This window comes from Amblyomma americanum, chromosome 7 (genome assembly GCF_052857255.1).
Source record: "Amblyomma americanum isolate KBUSLIRL-KWMA chromosome 7, ASM5285725v1, whole genome shotgun sequence".
NCBI classification, from domain to species: Eukaryota; Metazoa; Arthropoda; class Arachnida; order Ixodida; family Ixodidae; genus Amblyomma; species Amblyomma americanum.
The window spans coordinates 144,164,880-144,182,507 of NC_135503.1; the positions used below are offsets into that span (position 1 = coordinate 144,164,880).

Sequence of the window (17,628 nt, forward strand, 5' to 3'; positions counted from 1 at the left end):
CTTGGGCTACTCTTGTTTATCATTTACATTAACGACATCGTGAAAGACATTCCAGTTAATATTAAACTATACGCGGATGACTGTGTGCTATACTCCGAAATTAAAAATATGTCAGATCAGGTAAAACTTAATGAGGCTTTTCAGAAAATTAGTGCCTGGTGTGATGCATGGCAGATGCCTATCAACATTCAAAAAACCGTGTATATGAGAATCACTCACAAGAAAAGTGCACTGATGTTCCAATATTCATTTGACAACAATATTCTTTCCGAAGTCTCACACTACAAATATCTAGGGCTATGGATTACTAACAACTTTGACTGGACTAAACACATTGATCAAACTGTAAATAATGCAAACCGTAAACTTTTTTTTCTTAGGCGTGCATTGAGACTTTCCACACCCCGAGTTCGGCTTCTAGCGTATAAATCGATTGTCCTTCCAATATTAGATTATGCGGCAATAATTTTGGATCCATTCACCAAAACAAACGTAAATAAAATTGAAAAAATACAAAAGAAAGCAGTACGTTTTGTTTACAATAGCTATGGACGCACATCAGTAAGTGACCTCCTAAACAGGGCTGCTTTAATATCTATAACCGAAAGGAATCGCGTTTCTCGACTAAAGTTCTTATACCAATTGGTCAAAGGTCATTTAAAAATTAACATTGATGGACTAATATCTTTCTCTTCAGGTTATTCTACAAGACTACGTCACAATCTTACAATCACCCCTTTCACCCAGCGTAATAACTGCTTTAAATATTCTTTTTTTCCGCGAACAGTAACGGAGTGGAATCAACTTACTAACGACGAAGTCTTACAGCTATCTGTAACATCATTCATCGGCAACCTCAGTGCACAATAATGTCCTCTGTCATGCATTCCCGGTTCCCATTTTTGAACTGAATTTAATATTGTGATCGTTTTGGTGCTCTTTCTTCATTTAATTAATTCCCTGTTGACCATGTTCACTGAAGACTTGATAGTAGTGTATTTATATGCCCCAAACCTTAGTGTAATTTTTTGTTGTGTTACGTCATTGAGCCTTTAATTTTTGCTGTTGTGTTTTGTTGCTTATTATTAATTTGTGGCCTTAGTACTTTTTTTTCGTAATATTTGCACTTACCTATTTTCTGTATGCTCACCCTGCGAAAATCTCTTCCTGGGATTGCAGTATTAATAAATAAATAAATAAATAATGCAGCAGTCATGACAAGAGTACTGCAACGACCTTCTTGGCCAAGTAAGAGAGATTGGTGATGCTTTCTCCTCAGACTTTTTGTCGTTCATGCCAAGACTTGAGGATGATGCAAAGGAGAGGCTTGAGGTACCCATAACTGAGAATGAAATAGAATCTGCAATTGAGGACTTACAGACCGGTAAAGCTCCAGGACCTGATGGGCTGGGCGCCGAGTATTACAAAACATTTAAGCCCATAGTCGCTCAGTTACTGCTAAGAGTGCTGGATGAGGCGTATGAACGTGAGCAAGTACCGCTGTCATTCACCACATCGCACATTGTGTTGATCCCAAAATCAGATGACCCAGAGAAGCGTTTGTTGGTGGGGTCCTATCGCCCGATAAGCCTCACCAACTTTGACTACAAAATATTCATGAAGGTCCTAGCTAGGAGATTCGAGAGCGTAATAACAAAATTAGTTGGAGCGCACCAGACTTGCGGAATTAAAGGACGCAGCATTGCCACGAATGTACACGTCGCACGTACTGTATTGGAATGCTGTGATGCGATGGGGGACCGCATTGCTATGATGCAGCTGGATTTGGCAAAAGCCTTTGATTACGTGTCGCATGATGTACTTTTTCACATACTAGAGCACGGGAACGTTGGCCGTATTATCATAGAAGGCATCAGAATGGCATATGCAAACTGTACCACACGCATTATTCTAAATGGTGACCTCACAGATAGGCTGGTAGTCCGTTCGTCAGTAAGGCAGGGATGCCCGCTGTCGCCCCTTTTGTTTGCGGCATACCTAGAGCCACTATGTTTAGCTATTGCCAAAAGTGACCGCATCTCAGGCTTTCGATTGCAGTCGGCACATGTCAAAACCCTCGCTTACGCGGACGATATCGCAGTCTTCTGTTCCATTCGAGACAGTATTACTGAAGTGATCAGTATCGTTGATAAATTTTGTAAGCAAACAGGGTGTATGGTAAACTGGGACAAGAGCTCTGGATTTTGGCACGGTGACTGGGAAACGAGGCCTGATCACTTCTCCCGGCTGCGATGGTCTTGCCTGCCAACGCAATATCTCAGCGTCCCCTTAACTGTTATCGAGACCCAAGTGAAAGTTGGAACGAGCAATGCTCAAGGGCGAGGGAGAAAGCAGATGCATGGCAAGGGAGGCATGTTATCAATGTTTTCACGCGCCTCCATCTGCAACCTTTTCCTTGTTTCGAAAATGTGGTACATGATGCATGTTCTGTGTGCGAGTCGGGCCAGCATTCAAAAGATCCGTCGCGTGTTTGCTGTGTTTATTTGGGTGTCAAGCTGGGAGTGAACTAGCCGTACCAATTTGTTTCTTTCGGTTAAACGAGGAGGGCTCGGCCTCGTGCACCTATTCTTGCGCCAAGTTGTGTCGCGTTTTATCTTTCTCCGAGATCAAAGGGATCCTTTTCTGCGGACTATTATCCAAGTAAGATTGCAGAGACTCCTCCCAGAAATCGTGGTCTTATGCTGTGAAGGTATGTGCGGTGCTGTCAATGGGTACATGTGAGAAGGTGTACTTTCTTTTCGACTGCTGTACGCGCGTTTTTCACTTGAGTACTTGTGTAATGTTTCCAAAAAAGAGTTGTATAAGAATCTTCTGGAAACAATGCTGCCGATTCCCATTTATCGTTTACCTCACCGTGTGGCCCAGGACAAGACGTCTTAAAACGAATTAAAAGAATGCCGGTTAAACCAACCGTAAAACATTCTTCTTTAATTTACATTGTAGCACACTTCTTGTTTAGACGTGGCTGCATGAAAAGGGGATTTTCGTCCCATGGACGACCGACTGCCTACTATGCAAAAAGTCTGAAACGGTGGAGCACGTGTTCCTTGAATATTGGGGCCCAATTTTTCATTGGGATGTCCTCCAACAAACCGTGAAAAAAGATTTTCCCCTGCATCCATACGGCATCAGGTTTTTGCCGATCACAAACGAAGGAGGAGTGCCATATGATTTAATCATGCTCTTGGGCCTCACAGCCTTTGGAGGACACGAATGCAAGTGCGACATGCCGATGTTAATATCCGTTCGGTGCGAGAAAACTTTATTGAAAGTGTTGTGAGCCTGAGAGAAGTGTATCGTGCGCAAGCTGAACCGCCCGAATGGACCTCTGTTCTGGACGACATAGTTGTCTTGAGAAGATTTTAACCTCTCCCGTGTCAGCCAAGTAGGCTGCTGGTTTTTTTTATCATTTCTACTTTTGTTTTAGCATGTAAGAATTGGCAGTAAAGGAAAAAAAAACAGTCGTGGCCGAGCGGTTAAGGCGATGGACTAGAAATCCATTGGGGTCTCCCAGCACAGGTTCGAATCCTGTCGACTGCGTGCCCGGACGAGCGGTGGCTCCGTTTTTTATTCAGATATAGATCATACGTGAGAAGAAATAGAACAATTGCGCTATAGCTCGGACAACCGCAGTCGTGGCCGAGCGGTTCATTCTGCTTCCGGCAGCCGAGCTGATCGGATCGCAGTATCATGGGCTCCAGCGGAGCGGCGACAGCGGCCTTCGTCGGCCGCGGAAACAGGATTGAAGACTGTGAAGATAAGGATTTCCAGATCATCTTGCCGACACTGCCAACAGGACGTGTTGTTTTCAACACTGTTTTTCTTCACGGAGACGTGCGAGCGAGGCCGTTTCGGGTCGAGGATTTCCGTGACGCCCTGGCCGAGACCGGTACGCTCCCCGACGTGGTCGCGTTGGGGGCGTACCAAATCAACCATGTGTGGGCAGTCACCCTGCGGAGCACGGAGGCAGCAAAGAAGTTGCTCGCCTTCAATGAGCTGCAAGTTAAGAGACGCCGCTGCCTTATCATCGACCCGGAAGACCAACAGGTAAAGCTGCGGCTACATTGAATGCTTCATGGTGTGGCCGACGACGACATCCGGACGGCATTAGCGGCGTTTGGCAAAGTGACCGACGTTAGGCGAGAGCGGTGGCGGATCCAAGGCGTCAATGACAAGAGCTCAACGACAAGAACTGTCCTACTGAAATTGAAGCCCGGTCTTAAAGTGGATGACCTACCACACCAGGCACGCGTTGCCGGAGAGTTCGCTCTTGTCGTGGCGCCTGGACGTCCAATGCAGTGCCTGCGCTGCCACGGTACGGGTCACGTGCGGCGTGAATGTAAAGTTCCTCGCTGTCCGAAGTGTCGGCGGTACGGTCACGCGGATGCCGACTGTGTCCGCACTTATGCGGTGGCTACGGGCGCTGTGTCGAAAGACGACTCTGCGGAGCCCCTGATGGACGTAGCCGAGGCCGAAGAATCTGCAAAAGGCATAGGCGAACCCGAAAAGCACGCAGGCGCGACGGACTCTTCGGGACCCTCCAGCAGCGATGGTGGGCGGAAACCTGAAGGGGCAGAATCTTCGACAAATGGCATGGAGGCGTCGAGTGATAAAATAAGCGCGCCAGCGCTTAAAGAAACCGACTCAACGCTCCAAGTGAGCCAGGGACTCCGAACGAGAACCATGACAAGAGTGGCGCCTGTACTACCAGTGGTCCTGCCCCAGCGAAGAGGCCACATGCCCAGACCGGAACCAATGGAGACAAGGCGGCAGCCCCCAGTGTCGAGGAGCCGCCGGCAAAAACGACCCAAGGACGGCGGCCATCCATCCGACCACGACCTAATGTGTCGACGGAGAGGAGAACTCTTGACAAACCGCCCCCGCAGCCAGGCCTGGACTCAGCACCGGATGGCTCCGGTGTCAAAGACGTCGTCTAGCCACGCGCTAGACGGGAAGGGTAAGCACCATGTTCCCGGCCTCTTTCTTCTGTATGAAAATGGCTCCTGCGTCCCCCACAAAAGTCGGTACACTTAACATCAGGGGACTGGCAAGCAAGAAGAAGCAGAGCAGGTATACCGCATTTTAATTGAGCATGACATTGACGTCTTGGCAGCGCAGGGAACGAAAATTGACGGGGAAGATGAGACCGGGAACATGGTGCGACGTTTCATGTCTAGGTTTTTTGCAGTAGTGTCCCACGCTTGTTAAGAATGTACCGGGACTTGAGGTTCAGGGATATATGGCGTGTCCATCGGATAGATGTGTTCTGGTTGACTTCGTGTACAACAAAACATATTGGCGCATAATTTGTGTGTACGCTCCAAATGCGGTTGATGAAAGAACAGTTTTTTTCAGAGCCTAAAAAAGTACTTAATTTGTGAGAAATCCGTGATCATCATGGGTGACTTCAATTGCGTCCTGAGAGGGTGTGATAAAACCAGTGCACGGGCGTTTAGGGACAGAAGCACTGAGGCACTCTCAGACGTTGTAGCGACGTGCAACCTCGATGATGTGGCGGAATGTTTAGAAGGCGAGCGCTGTGTGAGGTTCACAAATTTTCAGCGGTCAAGCCATGCACGGCTAGACCGCATTTATGTGTCGCCGGATGTTATTTCAAAATGCAGTACCTACAGTTTAGTACCGGTATCATTTTCTGATCATTGTTTAGTGAAGTGTGGGATAGGGACAAAGAAAAGAGGAAGTCAGTTTTGTTGGGAGATATGGAAATTAAATAATAAGCTCATTACAGACGACATCTTTAGCAGGAAAGTAAATGAAGAAATCGGCAAATTAGAGATGGGCGGGGAACTGAAATTATAGCAGCATTGGGAACTTTGCAAACAACAAATAAAGATAGCAGCGATCGAAAGGTCAAGCTGTATACGACAAGAGGAGAAGCGTGAGGAAGAAAATTTAAGATCTTTACTGGCTAAACTTGTCGAAAAAGAAAGCGAAGAGCCTGGAAAATGGATGGACGACATTAGAAAAATAAAACACAAAATTGAACTCTTCGAAGAAGAACGCTATCGTGGCGCGCTTGTGCGGACTAGGGCGCAAGATGCAGCTGCTGGGCAGACACCGTAAAAACGAGCGCTAGGAATTGAAAACGCGCATGCTCAGCGAAACCACATTGAAAAGATTGATTGGGGTGGGGCGTTATCTGGAGAAAGCGGTCATATCCAGCAGGCATTTCTTTAATATTATCAGGTGCTGTTTGCAAAGCAAGAAGTGGATGTAAGCGCATTCAAGGAAAAGTTTCTTGGCGCTTTACCGCGATTAGATGACGAACAGAAAGGTTGGAGCTGTCGATAACTGCGTCAGAGGTCGAGCATGCGATACAAAATTTGAAGCTTGGAAAATCACCTGGACCTGATGGATTAAGTGCGGCTTTTTACAAAGCATATAAACACGAAATAGTTCCAGTACTGACAGCAGTGTATAATGAAGCATACAAAGTAAATTAATTGCCTCCGTCTTACGGTACATCCCACACAGTATTAATTCCTAAATATGTTGAAGCAGAAAAGTTACAACAGGTCACAGCATATCGCCCTATCGCACTCACAAACGCAGATTATAAAGTTTTCATGAAGATTTTAGCCCGTAGACTACAGTCAGTTATTCAAGATATAGTCGGTACTCACCAGACGTGTGGGATCAAGGGACGCTCCATTGTTACCAATATTCATAGAGCGATGTGTGTGCTTGAATGTTGTGATCATACAAATAGCGGTGTAGCAATACTTCAGCTTGATCTTGAGAAAGCATTTGATTGTGTTCCGCACGAAATCCTGTTCTGCATACTCGACCATGCAAATGCAGGGTCCATTATTCGCGAGGGAGTGGCCTTGGCGTACCGGAGCTGCACGACAAGACTAATTGTAAATAAGAGTTTGGGGGCCCCCATCGTCCTGCAACGTTCGGTGCGCTAGGGTTGTCCCCTTAGCCCCCTTCTATTCTGCATTTACATCGAAGCGTTGTGTTTGAATATCATGAAAAATGAAAAAATTCGTGGCTCCCAGCTTCAGGCGGCAGAAGTTAAGCTGCAGGCCTATGCGGATGATGTGGCAGTGTTCACAGTGAATCGGGAAGGTGTAACCGAGGCCGTGGCATGTGTAAAAGAATTCACCAAAGTCACAGGCAGTAAAGTGAATTGGTCAAAGTCCCTGGGGTTTTGGCATGGAGAATGGCCAACGAAGCCCGACAATTTTGCGAACATGTCCTGGGTGACGACCCCAGTAAAGTACTTGGGCGTCCCACTAGACGGTTATCGCGATAGCGAACCGTACTCCAGAGAACAGACGCAAGCCATGCGTGAAAAGGTTGAGAGGTGGAAAGGGCAACATCTGTCAATTTTCGCAAGGGCCACAGTGTGTAATCTGTTTTTTATGTCTAGGTTGTGGTACGTGATGCAAGTGTTGCATTGTGCAAGGATGAACGTACAGAGACTGCACCGGATCTTTGCCGTTTTTGTATGGGCTGCAGGCTGGGAACGATGCAGCCGGACGAATTTGTTTATGCGGGTCAAGGACGGTGGCCTCAGTCTGGGGCACTTATTTCTGCGGCAGGTCGTAAGCAGATTATTTTTGTGCGTGATGTAAGGGATCCGTTTTTGCGCACTGTGTGCCAATTAAGGCTTGGAAATGCACTGCCGGATTTTGTTGTCTGAACCGAAAATTTATCGGGACGTATTTTTGGTTACTTTAGAGAGGTTGTCGCGAGTGTTCGATTCCTATCTGTTCGGTTTTCGGATGAGTATTTGTCTTCTGTTAGCAGGAAGAAGTTGTATAGGGATTTGTGCGATGTAGTTCTTCCACAACCTATGTACAGGGCCATATACAGTGGAGGCCTGGGACGCGACGTACTTAAGCGTGTGAAGGCGATGCAGGTGCCGCCAAGTGCAAAAACATTCAAGTTACATACCAGAACAGTACCAGGAAAGAAATTTTTGAAGGTGAGGCATTTATTTCTACCTTGGGGATCACATTGTTTAATCTGTAAACAACGGGAGACAATAGACCACGTTTTTTGCATTGTTGGGAAGGGGTATACTTCTGGGACATCTTGCAAAGGACTTTAAAAAAGGAATTTCCGCTAGACTCTCATGGAATACGGTACTTGCCTGTGGAGAGTGAGGATGGGACACCATTCGACCTTATTATGCTAATGGGACTCCACTGTATTTGGCCCTCCAGAATTGCAGGATATCATTGCGATCCTGATGCACGGCCAGCACGGATCTATTTTCAGGACTGTATGTATAAGTATACTGAAATTCAGAAAATCGCTCCTGAAGCTCCCGAGTGGCTCGAAAGAGTAGAGCCATTGGTGCCGCTTAGAGAGTTTTGAGTTTTAATATGACGAAGCCACAACCCACCAGGCGGATAGTGTTAAGTATTATTCATTGTGCCCTGTAAGTGTATTTGTGTATTGTGGTTCTTGCCGAAGTCAGGCAATAAAGAAAAAAAAATGTCGTGGCCGAGCGGTTAAGGCGATGGGCTAGAAATCCATTGGGGTCTCCCCGCACGGTTCGAATCCTGTCGACTACGTGCCCGGACGAGTGGTGCTTCCGTTTTTTTATTCCGATATAGATCATACGTGGAAAGAATTAGAACAATTGCGCTATAGCTAGGTCAACCGCAGTCGCGGCGGAGCGGTTAAGCCGATGGACTAAAAATCCATTGGGGTCTCCCCGCACAGGTTCGAATCCTGTGGGCTGCGTGCACGGACGAGCGGTGGTTCAGTTTTTATTCAGATATAGGTCATACGTGAGAACAATTAGAACAATTGCTCTATAGCTCGGACAACCGCAGTCGTGGCCGAGCGGTTAAGGCGATGGACTAGAAATCCATTGGGGTCTCCCCGCACAGGTTCGAATCCTGTCGACTGCGTGCCCGGACGAACGGTGGTTCCGTTTTTTATTCAGATAAAGGTCATACGTGAGAAGAATAAGAACAATTGCGCTATAGCTCGAACAACCGCAGTCGCGGCCGAGCGGTTAAGGCGATGGACTAGAAATCCATTGGGGTCTACCCGCACAGGTTCGAATCATGTCGACTGCGTGCCCGGACGAGCGGTGGCTCCGTCTTTTATTCAGATATAGGTCATACGTGAGAAGAATTAGAACAATTGCTCTATAGCTCGGACAACCGCAGTCGTGGCCGAGTGGTTAAGGCATTCTTCTTCTGGCTACCGTTCGGTACGGACGCAGAATCATGAGCTCCGGCGGAGCGGCGATAGCGGCCCTTGCTGGCCGCGGAAACAGGATCAGCGATAGCGACGACGCGGATTATCAGCGGATACTGCCTCAACTGCCAACAGGAAGCATCGTTCTGATCACCGTGTTTTTGCACGGCGACGTGCGAGCGAGGCCCTACAGGGTCGAAGATTTAAGAGACGCTATCGTGCCTACTGGTTTGCTGCCGGATGTGGTGGATCTGGGAACCTACCAGGTCAATCACGTGTTGGCAGTCACCCTTAATGGCGCGGAGGCTACAAAGCGGCTGCTGGCCTCTAAAGAGTTGACGGTGAAGAAATGTCGCTGCGTTATCATCGACCCGCAGGATCAGCAGGTGAGGCTTAGACTTCACTGGCTGCTGCCTGGCGTGGCCGACGAGGACGTGCGGACCGCATTGATGGCCTTTGGGACCGTCATGGACGTTAGCGGAGAGCGGTGGCGTGTGCAAGGTGTGAGTGACAAGGGTTCTACGACGAGGACGGTCGTGCTGAAACTAAAGAAGGGCATGACAGCTGAAGATTTGCCGCATCAAATACGGAGTGTTGAAATGCGGGCCAGTTGGTTCATAGTAACTTGAAAAAAACCAGTCACAAAAGACGTGACTACCAGTCGTTGCCTACCAGTCGTGGTGGCGTGTACACTCCTTCTCTTGTCCCTTGTCTTTTGTGACTGTTTTTCTTTCAAATCAATTACGGGTCGGAGGAGAACTGGCCTTAGTCGTCGCACCCGGTCGTCCGATGCAGTGCTTGCGCTGTCGCGGCACTGGCCACGTCCGGAGAGAGTGCAAGGTGCCGCGCTGCTCGAGTTGCAGGAGTTTCGGACACGAGAACTCCCAGTGCGTCCGTACGTATGCCTCGGCAATGGGATCGGGTGCAAGAGATGAGGCCGAGCACTTAATGGACGCCACCGAGGCAGAGGACGCGGCGAAGGGAACCGGTGAGCCGGTGCCTACTGTGGCGGCAAAGCTATCAGCCCTCGCTGGTGCACCGCAGGACACAAGTGCGGACCGTCCGAGTCAGCCGTTGCCTGGTCCACCACCGGGGCAGCAGGACCCCGACAAAAGCGGAGCAAGTAGTCAAGCACTGCGGTCTGTATCGTCTAAGGGCCAGGAACCGCCAGCCAATGGCGCCTCCGTTACAACGGGCACCGGTGCGGCAACGAAACGCCCCCACGAAATCTCTGTAGACCACGACAAGGTGCTCGCAAGCAGCGTCGACGAGCCGCCAGTGAAAGCGGTGCAAGGACGACGGGCTACCTTCAAGCCGCGACCAAACGTGAACGTGGACAGAAAGCCTGTCTACAAGCCATCCCCGTCGAAAGGCGAGAGCAGCCAATCGGACGGCCCCGGAGGCATCTAGCGGTATGCTAGATGCTAAAGGTAAGCACCATGCTCCGGGCCTCTTTCCTGCTGCAAACCTAAATGGCTCCTGAACCGCATCTACGTATAGCTACGTTGAACGTCAGAGGGTTAGCACACAAGCGAAAACAACGTCAATTGTATCGGCTAGTAACAGAAAATGACATTGACATTCTAGCGGCTCAGGAGACAAAAGTTGAGGGAGAGGGGGATACTGGGAGCATGGTGCTGCGTTTCACAAGGTACAACGGTAGTCAAAAAATCCCAGGCCGCTCCGAACGGCCGTGGAGCGGCTCCTCTCCGCTATCGGGGCGCTGTTATCGCACGCTTGTGTTTCCAGGGTATGCGCAGAGAGGGGGTGATGCCCCCTCTCTCTCGCTCTCCTCGAAAACGAAGCAGTGAAAAAATAGTGCGGCGTACGCCTGCAGCGTTCGCTCTCCGTATTCGGCTGTGGTGCAGCGCGTCGCGGTGCAGACGACAAGTAGCATAAAGTGACGCACTATGCTGGCGGCCGTATTTAGTATGACTTCGTGTGCTTCCTACGTTTCGGTTTCCTGGCGTAGGTGAAGGTAAATGCACTATATCGTACGCCAGGAAACCGAAACGTAGGAAGCACACGAAGTCATACTAAATACGGCCGCCAGCATAGTGCGCCACTTTATGCTGATGGTCGTCTGCACCGCGACGCGCTGCAAGGTAAAGCCGCCTTGCGCGCGGCACCAAAGCCGAATACGGAGAGCGAACGCTGCAGGCGTACGCCGCACTATTTTTTCACTGCTTCGTTATCGAGGAGAGCGAGAGAGGGGGGCATCACCCCCTCTCTGCGCATACCCTGGAAACACAAGCGTGCGATAACAGCGCCCCGATAGCGGAGAGGAGCCGCTCCACGGCCGTTCGGAGCGGCCTGGGATTTTTTGACTACCCCTGTACTACGCCGTCGTTAGCCACGCTGTTGGGTTGTCAGCAGGATGTGTACTCTTTGTGAAAAAGTTACCCGGCCTTACTGTTCAAAGCACCATGTCATGCCCGTCTGGGAGGTTAATAGTGTGTGACTTCCTTTTGTGTACAGCGGAATATCGGGTGATTTTTGTGTACGCGCCTTATGCAGTGGAGGAAAAATACAATACTTTTGCCTGCGTTAGGCAGCACATGATGCCTGAAAAACGCCTCATTATTTTAGGGGACTTTAACTGCGTGCTGGGGGGGGGGGTGAGTTCTGCGGACAAAACCAGCTGCACAGCATTTCGAGAGAGGAGTACGGCCTTATTAGCTGAGGTAATTGCCGGAGCGGAATTAGCAGATGTGGTTGAATGCCTGCAGAGCGCACACACTGTAAAGTACACTCATTTCCAGGGTGCTAGCCACGCACGCCTGGATCGGATCTACGTTGCTCTGAATTTGATCCCGATGTGCCGAAGTTACGATGTTGTACCAATGTGTTTTACTGATCACTGCCTGGTTGAATGCACAATAGGAACAAAGAAACAATTGAAACACTTTGTATGGCACATGTGGAAAATGAATTCTAAACTACTTGGCGACGAAGAATTTGTTGCAAATGTGTTAGAAGAAATTTGCAGAATAAAACCAAACACTAGCCTGGATCTGGGTCAGCAGTGGGAACTATGCAAGGGGCAGATTAAAGTCTCAATTGACAGGGCCAGTGCGATTCGTTTCCACGAAAAAATGAAGGAAACTGAACTGCGAACAACTTTGCAGAAACTGATAGCAGAGGAGTGCAAAACGCCCGGGATCTTCAACCGTGACGTCAGGAATCTAAAACAGAAACTGCAGTTGATCGAGGAAGAGCGCTATCGAGGGGCGCTGGTGGTGGTGGTAAAAACGTTTATTTCCTCTGAAAAGAGGGAGTTACATGGAGGGTGCTCTGGAGTCAGGCTTAGTGCCCTTCCCCTCACAATCACTAGGTGGAGTCCCTAGTACGGGACCCCAGTGGCTTCCGCTGCCGCCATAGCTCGTTCGACCATCGCCTTTTGGGCTTTCAGGTCGCAACAGGCGAGTAGGGTCGCCTCCCAGTCCTCCCGGGTGGGGTTTGGGTTTGGAGTAAAAGCAGGGTTGGAGGGGCACGCCCACACCATGTGGTAGAGGTCCGAGGACCTCTCCCCACAGTGCGGGCACTCCCCGGAGAAGGCAGGGTCAAAGTGCTTTAGCGAGGCCGGGCACATCATGGTGTTCGCGACAAGGCGGAGGAACAGGCGTTCCTCCGCTCTCGTTAATCTTTTACACGGGTGGGGGTACAGTTTATGTCTATCTTTGTATAATTGCGTTATTTCCTTGTAAGTGTAGGTCGGCGTGGCTTCCGCTACATCTTCAGAGGAGGCGGGGGACGAGGTTGCCCGGTTAGAGAGCGCGCGGGCGGCTGCATCTGCTGCCTCGTTTCCTCCTAGCCCCGAGTGGGGCGGAGCCCAGACTATGAAGCGGTGGGATGGACCTCCTACGTACGAGCTGTTTTGAAGTAGCCGGTAGGCCAGGTACGGGACCCAGCCCTGTTGGACGTTCCAACACGCCCCTCGCGAGTCGGTTATGATTGTCTTGGAATCGGAGTGTGTTGCCGCTAATGCGATGGCGACTTCCTCTGCTTGAGTGACGCTTCGGGCTTTGAAGGTGAGCCCGTTCACCGTTTTGGACTCGTGGATCACTGCCGCCGTGTACCACCCGCCTTGGTGCGGGCCGGATGCGTCCACGTAGTATACCCCGGGTTTCCTTCCGTAGTGGTGAGCTAAGGCCTCTGCCCTGGCCCTGCGTCTACCCTCGTGGTCGTCCCTGGACATCTTAATTGGGAGTGGTCTTACGTGCAGGGCGTAACGCCACTCCTGAGAGAGTCTTACTCTCTCCTCGGTTAGAGTCGTGTGTTTTATGTGCACACGAGCTAGAAGGCGGCGTCCTGACGGCGTCTGCGATAATCGCGTGTATTGACCTGTGAGGTGGGCTTCTCTAAGTTAATCGAAGGAGTTCGTCATACCCAGACCTTGGAGTCTCAGGTTAGACGTGGTTGTCGGGAGGGCGAGGGCCTTCTTCGCCATTTTGCGTATTATCACCTCGATGATGTTCTGGTCGTGTTTGTTGAGGCGGAGATAGGGGGTCGAGTACAGGATTCTGCTTGTTACAAAGGCATTGGCCAGCCGCAAGGCGTCTTTGCTTCGCAATCCCCCTTTCTTGTTCGAGACTCTGCGGACCATTCGGCCCACCTGATCTCCCACCTTCTTTAGTTTGTCGAGCGTGGCCGTCGCCAGCCGACGCTGGTGGATGAAAAGACCTAGGACTCTAATTTCTTTTCTTTCGGGTATCGGTTCCGATCCAAGTCTCAATTCTATCTTGTTTGTGCATTTTTTGTTGGGGCGAATGCGCACGAATTCGGATTTTTGAGGGGAGCAATGAAGGCCACATCTTTTCGCGTACTCGTTCACCGCGGTGGCAGCCTCCTGCAGGCTGGCCTCCATTTCACCGAGAGAGCCCTGCGTGATCCAAATGGAGATGTCGTCCGCGTACAGCGCGTGCTGCACACCCGGGACATTCTCCAGGTGGACCGGCAGGTTCTTCATTGCCAAGTTGAAAAGCAAGGGGGATAGCACCGCTCCCTGTGGCGTCCCTCTCGTGCCTAATAGAAAGGGGCCGTGTTCCGCGTTCTGGATCCTCACGTAGGCCTGTCTGTCCGTGAGGAAGCGTTTTATGTACTCGAGAGCGTTCCTGCCGCATCCCGTCTCTGATAGGTGTGTGAGGATCACCTCGTGTGTCACATTATCGAAGGCTCCCTTCAGATCTAGGGCCAGCACTATCTTATCCCCGTTCGGATGTTCGATCGGGTTTAGTACCTCCCTGCTGAGCTGCAGCAGGATGTCCTGAAGCCGTACATCGAGTCGGCGAAGACTCGCTTGTTTTCTAGGTACTCAGATAGTCTATCTCTGACCATAGCTTCCATCAGTTTGCCCACGCACGAGGTGAGAGAAATAGGTCTTAGGTTATCCGTATCTATGGCCTTGCCCGCCTTGGGGATGAAAGTTATCAGCGCCGTCTTCCACTCCGTGGGAAGTGGAGTTTCCCCCATCCAAACCGAATTAAAGTGTTTTAGGAGGGATTCGTATGCGCGGTCCGGCATATTGGCTAGGAGTTTTACCGAGATCCCGTCCCTTCCTGGCGCGGTCCCGCGTTTCATCCTCGCTAGAGCGGCCTTGAGTTCGTATATTTTGAAAGGTTCGTCCAGCTCAGCATTTTGGGCTCCACTGTATCTGTAAGCTTCTCCCCGTGGATCATGGGTCGTGCTCAGGTACTGGTCCCGAAGCTTCAGTGCGAGCTGGGCCGTATTTCCTTGAAATGCATGTACCACTCTCTGCAGGTGCTTCTGCGTCTCGGTGCGCGTCTGGTTGGGATCTATGAGCGCCCGGAAGAGGCGCCACGTGTTTTTGCTAGACATCTGCCTAGCGGCCGCGTTGCACCTATCTACCCAGTTCGCGTCCGCTAGTTGCGCCGCGTACTCCGCCGCTTCTTTAGTGATTGCCGCGATCCGAGATCTTAGCTTTCGGTTATGCTTCTGTCTACGCCATCTTTTGACCATGCTGCGTCTGGCTGCCCAGAGGTGGAGGAGGTGGGTGTCCACGTCCGTCACCGCCTCTGAGAGCTTTACCTGCGTCTCCTTCGAACGCAGGTTGATCAGCAGCTGTTTTGTCCAGGCTTGATAACCCTGCTCCTGGATGGAGCTTACCTCGTATTCCTTTCTAAATTTCGTCCAGTCCGGCAGCATAGTGTGCCCCGTAGGCCTGGTAAGGGGTTTCGTACGGATCGTTATGGTTATCAGGCAGTGGTCACTACCGAGAGTTTCCTCCGTATTCGTCCACTCCACTCGCCTCGCGTTTTTCGTGAAGGTTAAGTCGGGACACGTGTCCCTCTGCACCAAGTTCCCTATCCGCGTGGGGCACGCCGGGTCAGTGTGTAGGGTTAGACCTAATGCGGACGCCTCCTCCGCGAGCTTCCGTCCTCGTATGTCTTCTCGATGATAGCCCCATGAGGGACTCTGCGCGTTGAAATCTCCCATTACTAGTAGCGGGTCGCGTCCTGCTTCCATGATAGCTCTGCTCAGGAGTGTGGAGAAGGTTACGTTTTTTGCTTTAGGTGGGCAGTATACGTTCAGGATGTGTAGCTGCGAATCCTCCTTTTTCAGTGGCAGAAGAGTCACCATCACGTGCGAAAAGCTGGTTTGTAATTCCAGATCTACCAAATTTGCAGTGAAATTTTTGTGCACAAAGATGCACGTTAGGGGGTCGAGTTGGAACGTTTTGTAGTTTGTGAGGCTCACGTTCCCGCCAGGTTCCTGTACGGCCACTACTGCCGGAGTATGCTCGTACGTAGACAGGTGCATCCTAAGATCCGCTCTCTTAGTCCTCGATTTCAAGCCTCGGCTATTCCAATGCGTTAATGTTATGGGACTCTCTTCAGTTTGTCTCGCCATGTTGTATCTGGAGATTGTTGTTATTCTGGAGGGGAAATTGCTCCTGGTGGTCTTCCTCCTCGTCCTCGCTCAGCACCCTACGCATCCTGTAGGCTCGGGGATTCTGGAGTCTCCTCGTGTTAGCGTATTTGCGAACCGTCATCGCTTTCGCTATTTGTTGTGAGACTATGGTGGGAATGGATTCCTGGACCCTTCTCATCATAGCTTCTAGTTTATTTTCAAGACTAGGTTCTGTGTCGCTTTCCATCGCCTCCTCTTGCTGAGGTGGCTGGGGTTTAGCTAGCGCACTTTCTAGTTTGCTCGTTAGCACCGCGATCTGCGCTTTTAGGGCTGCTATCTGGTTTCGTAAGTCGGTTTCTACTGGGTTGGGTGTGGGTGGAGAGGAATGTTTGGGAGGAGGAGAAGGAGAGGCGGTCCCACTCACCTGCTGCTTCCCGTTCTGGACTATGCTGGCCCAGGTCCTCTTTTGCTTGGGTTGATCAGAAGTCGACTCCCTGCTAGGTGGAGGGGGCGGGAGATTCCCGCTTCCTCCCTTCTTCTTGTTTTTTTTTCTTCTTTTTCCTCCTCTTTTTCTCCTGATTGCTGGGTTGTTGCTGCGCGTTCGTGCGGAATTTCGCCGTGCAGTCTCTGGAGTTCGTGGCGTGTTCGCCGCCACACACCGTACATTTTGGTTTGCACACGTGAGGGGACCGCACCCCCTCCACAAACGGGGCTAGCGTTCCGCAGAGTCCGCAGTTTTCTTGTCTCAGTGTCGGGCAGGTATCTGGCCTATGTCCCACCGTGCCGCACAAGTTACACGCTGGTATGGTGCGGCGGTACGTTGCTACCGGTATGACTTGCGCGTTGTACAATACAGCTCTGGGCTTGTACTTGCTTGTACTTGTACTTGCCAGGGGCGCTGGTGTGATCACGAACGAATTCACTGAAAGCAGGCGAGGTACCTACGAAGCGGGCTTTGCGGTTTGAAAAGACAAACGCCCGACGAAACCACATAGCCGAGATAGAGCGGAATGGCGTCGTGGTGAATGATGACGAGGGCACTGGGCGCGAGTTTTCTGAGCATTATCAGGCGTTATTTGCGTTTCATCATGCCGACTTGGACGGACTTAAAAAGACTTTTGTTGGCCGCATGCCACGATTGGACGATCAGATAAGAGAATTCTTGGAGCGACCGTTAACTGAATGTGAAGTGATCCTAGCAATTGAAAATTTAAACAACGGAACGTCGCCAGGGCCCGATGGCCTGTCCGCCTCGTTTAAGTTTTTCAAAGAAAACCTGTCTGCAGTGCTCACGGAAGTATTCAATGAGGCGTGCCAAACGAAAGTTTTACCACGGTCCTATAGTACATCACACACTGTTCTTATACCTAAGACTGATGCCGCAGAAAAACTGAGACTTGTGACATATTACAGACGAATCTCTTTAACCGACGTTGACTACAAAATTTTAATGAAAGTTTTAGTGAGCAGACTCCAAACAGTGATTAAAGACCTAGTAGGCTTCCACCAGACATGTGGAATCAGGGGCAGGTCTATAGTGAGTAACATACA

At 50.3% G+C, this 17,628-nt stretch overlaps 1 protein-coding gene, 3 non-coding genes and 1 pseudogene across 4 annotated transcripts; all 5 read left to right on the forward strand.

The window, feature by feature from the left end:
• Positions 1–3,479: 3,479 nt before the first annotated feature.
• Positions 3,480–3,561, forward strand: TRNAS-AGA (transfer RNA serine (anticodon AGA)). The gene has a single exon. It is a non-coding gene; the product is annotated as a tRNA-Ser (tRNA).
• Positions 3,562–3,711: 150 nt separating this feature from the next.
• LOC144098135 (uncharacterized) lies at positions 3,712–4,958 on the forward strand (annotated as a pseudogene).
• Positions 4,959–5,017: 59 nt separating this feature from the next.
• On the forward strand, positions 5,018–10,617 carry LOC144098137 (uncharacterized). The gene is made up of 3 exons (XM_077630670.1): positions 5,018–5,091; positions 9,287–9,798; positions 9,956–10,617. Exons 1-3 carry the CDS (start codon positions 5,018–5,020, stop codon positions 10,615–10,617), a joined length of 1,248 nt encoding a protein of 415 aa, XP_077486796.1.
• Positions 8,831–8,912, forward strand: TRNAS-AGA (transfer RNA serine (anticodon AGA)). The gene has a single exon. It is a non-coding gene; the product is annotated as a tRNA-Ser (tRNA).
• On the forward strand, positions 9,002–9,083 carry TRNAS-AGA (transfer RNA serine (anticodon AGA)). Its single transcript has one exon. It is a non-coding gene; the product is annotated as a tRNA-Ser (tRNA).
• Positions 10,618–17,628: the final 7,011 nt, after the last annotated feature.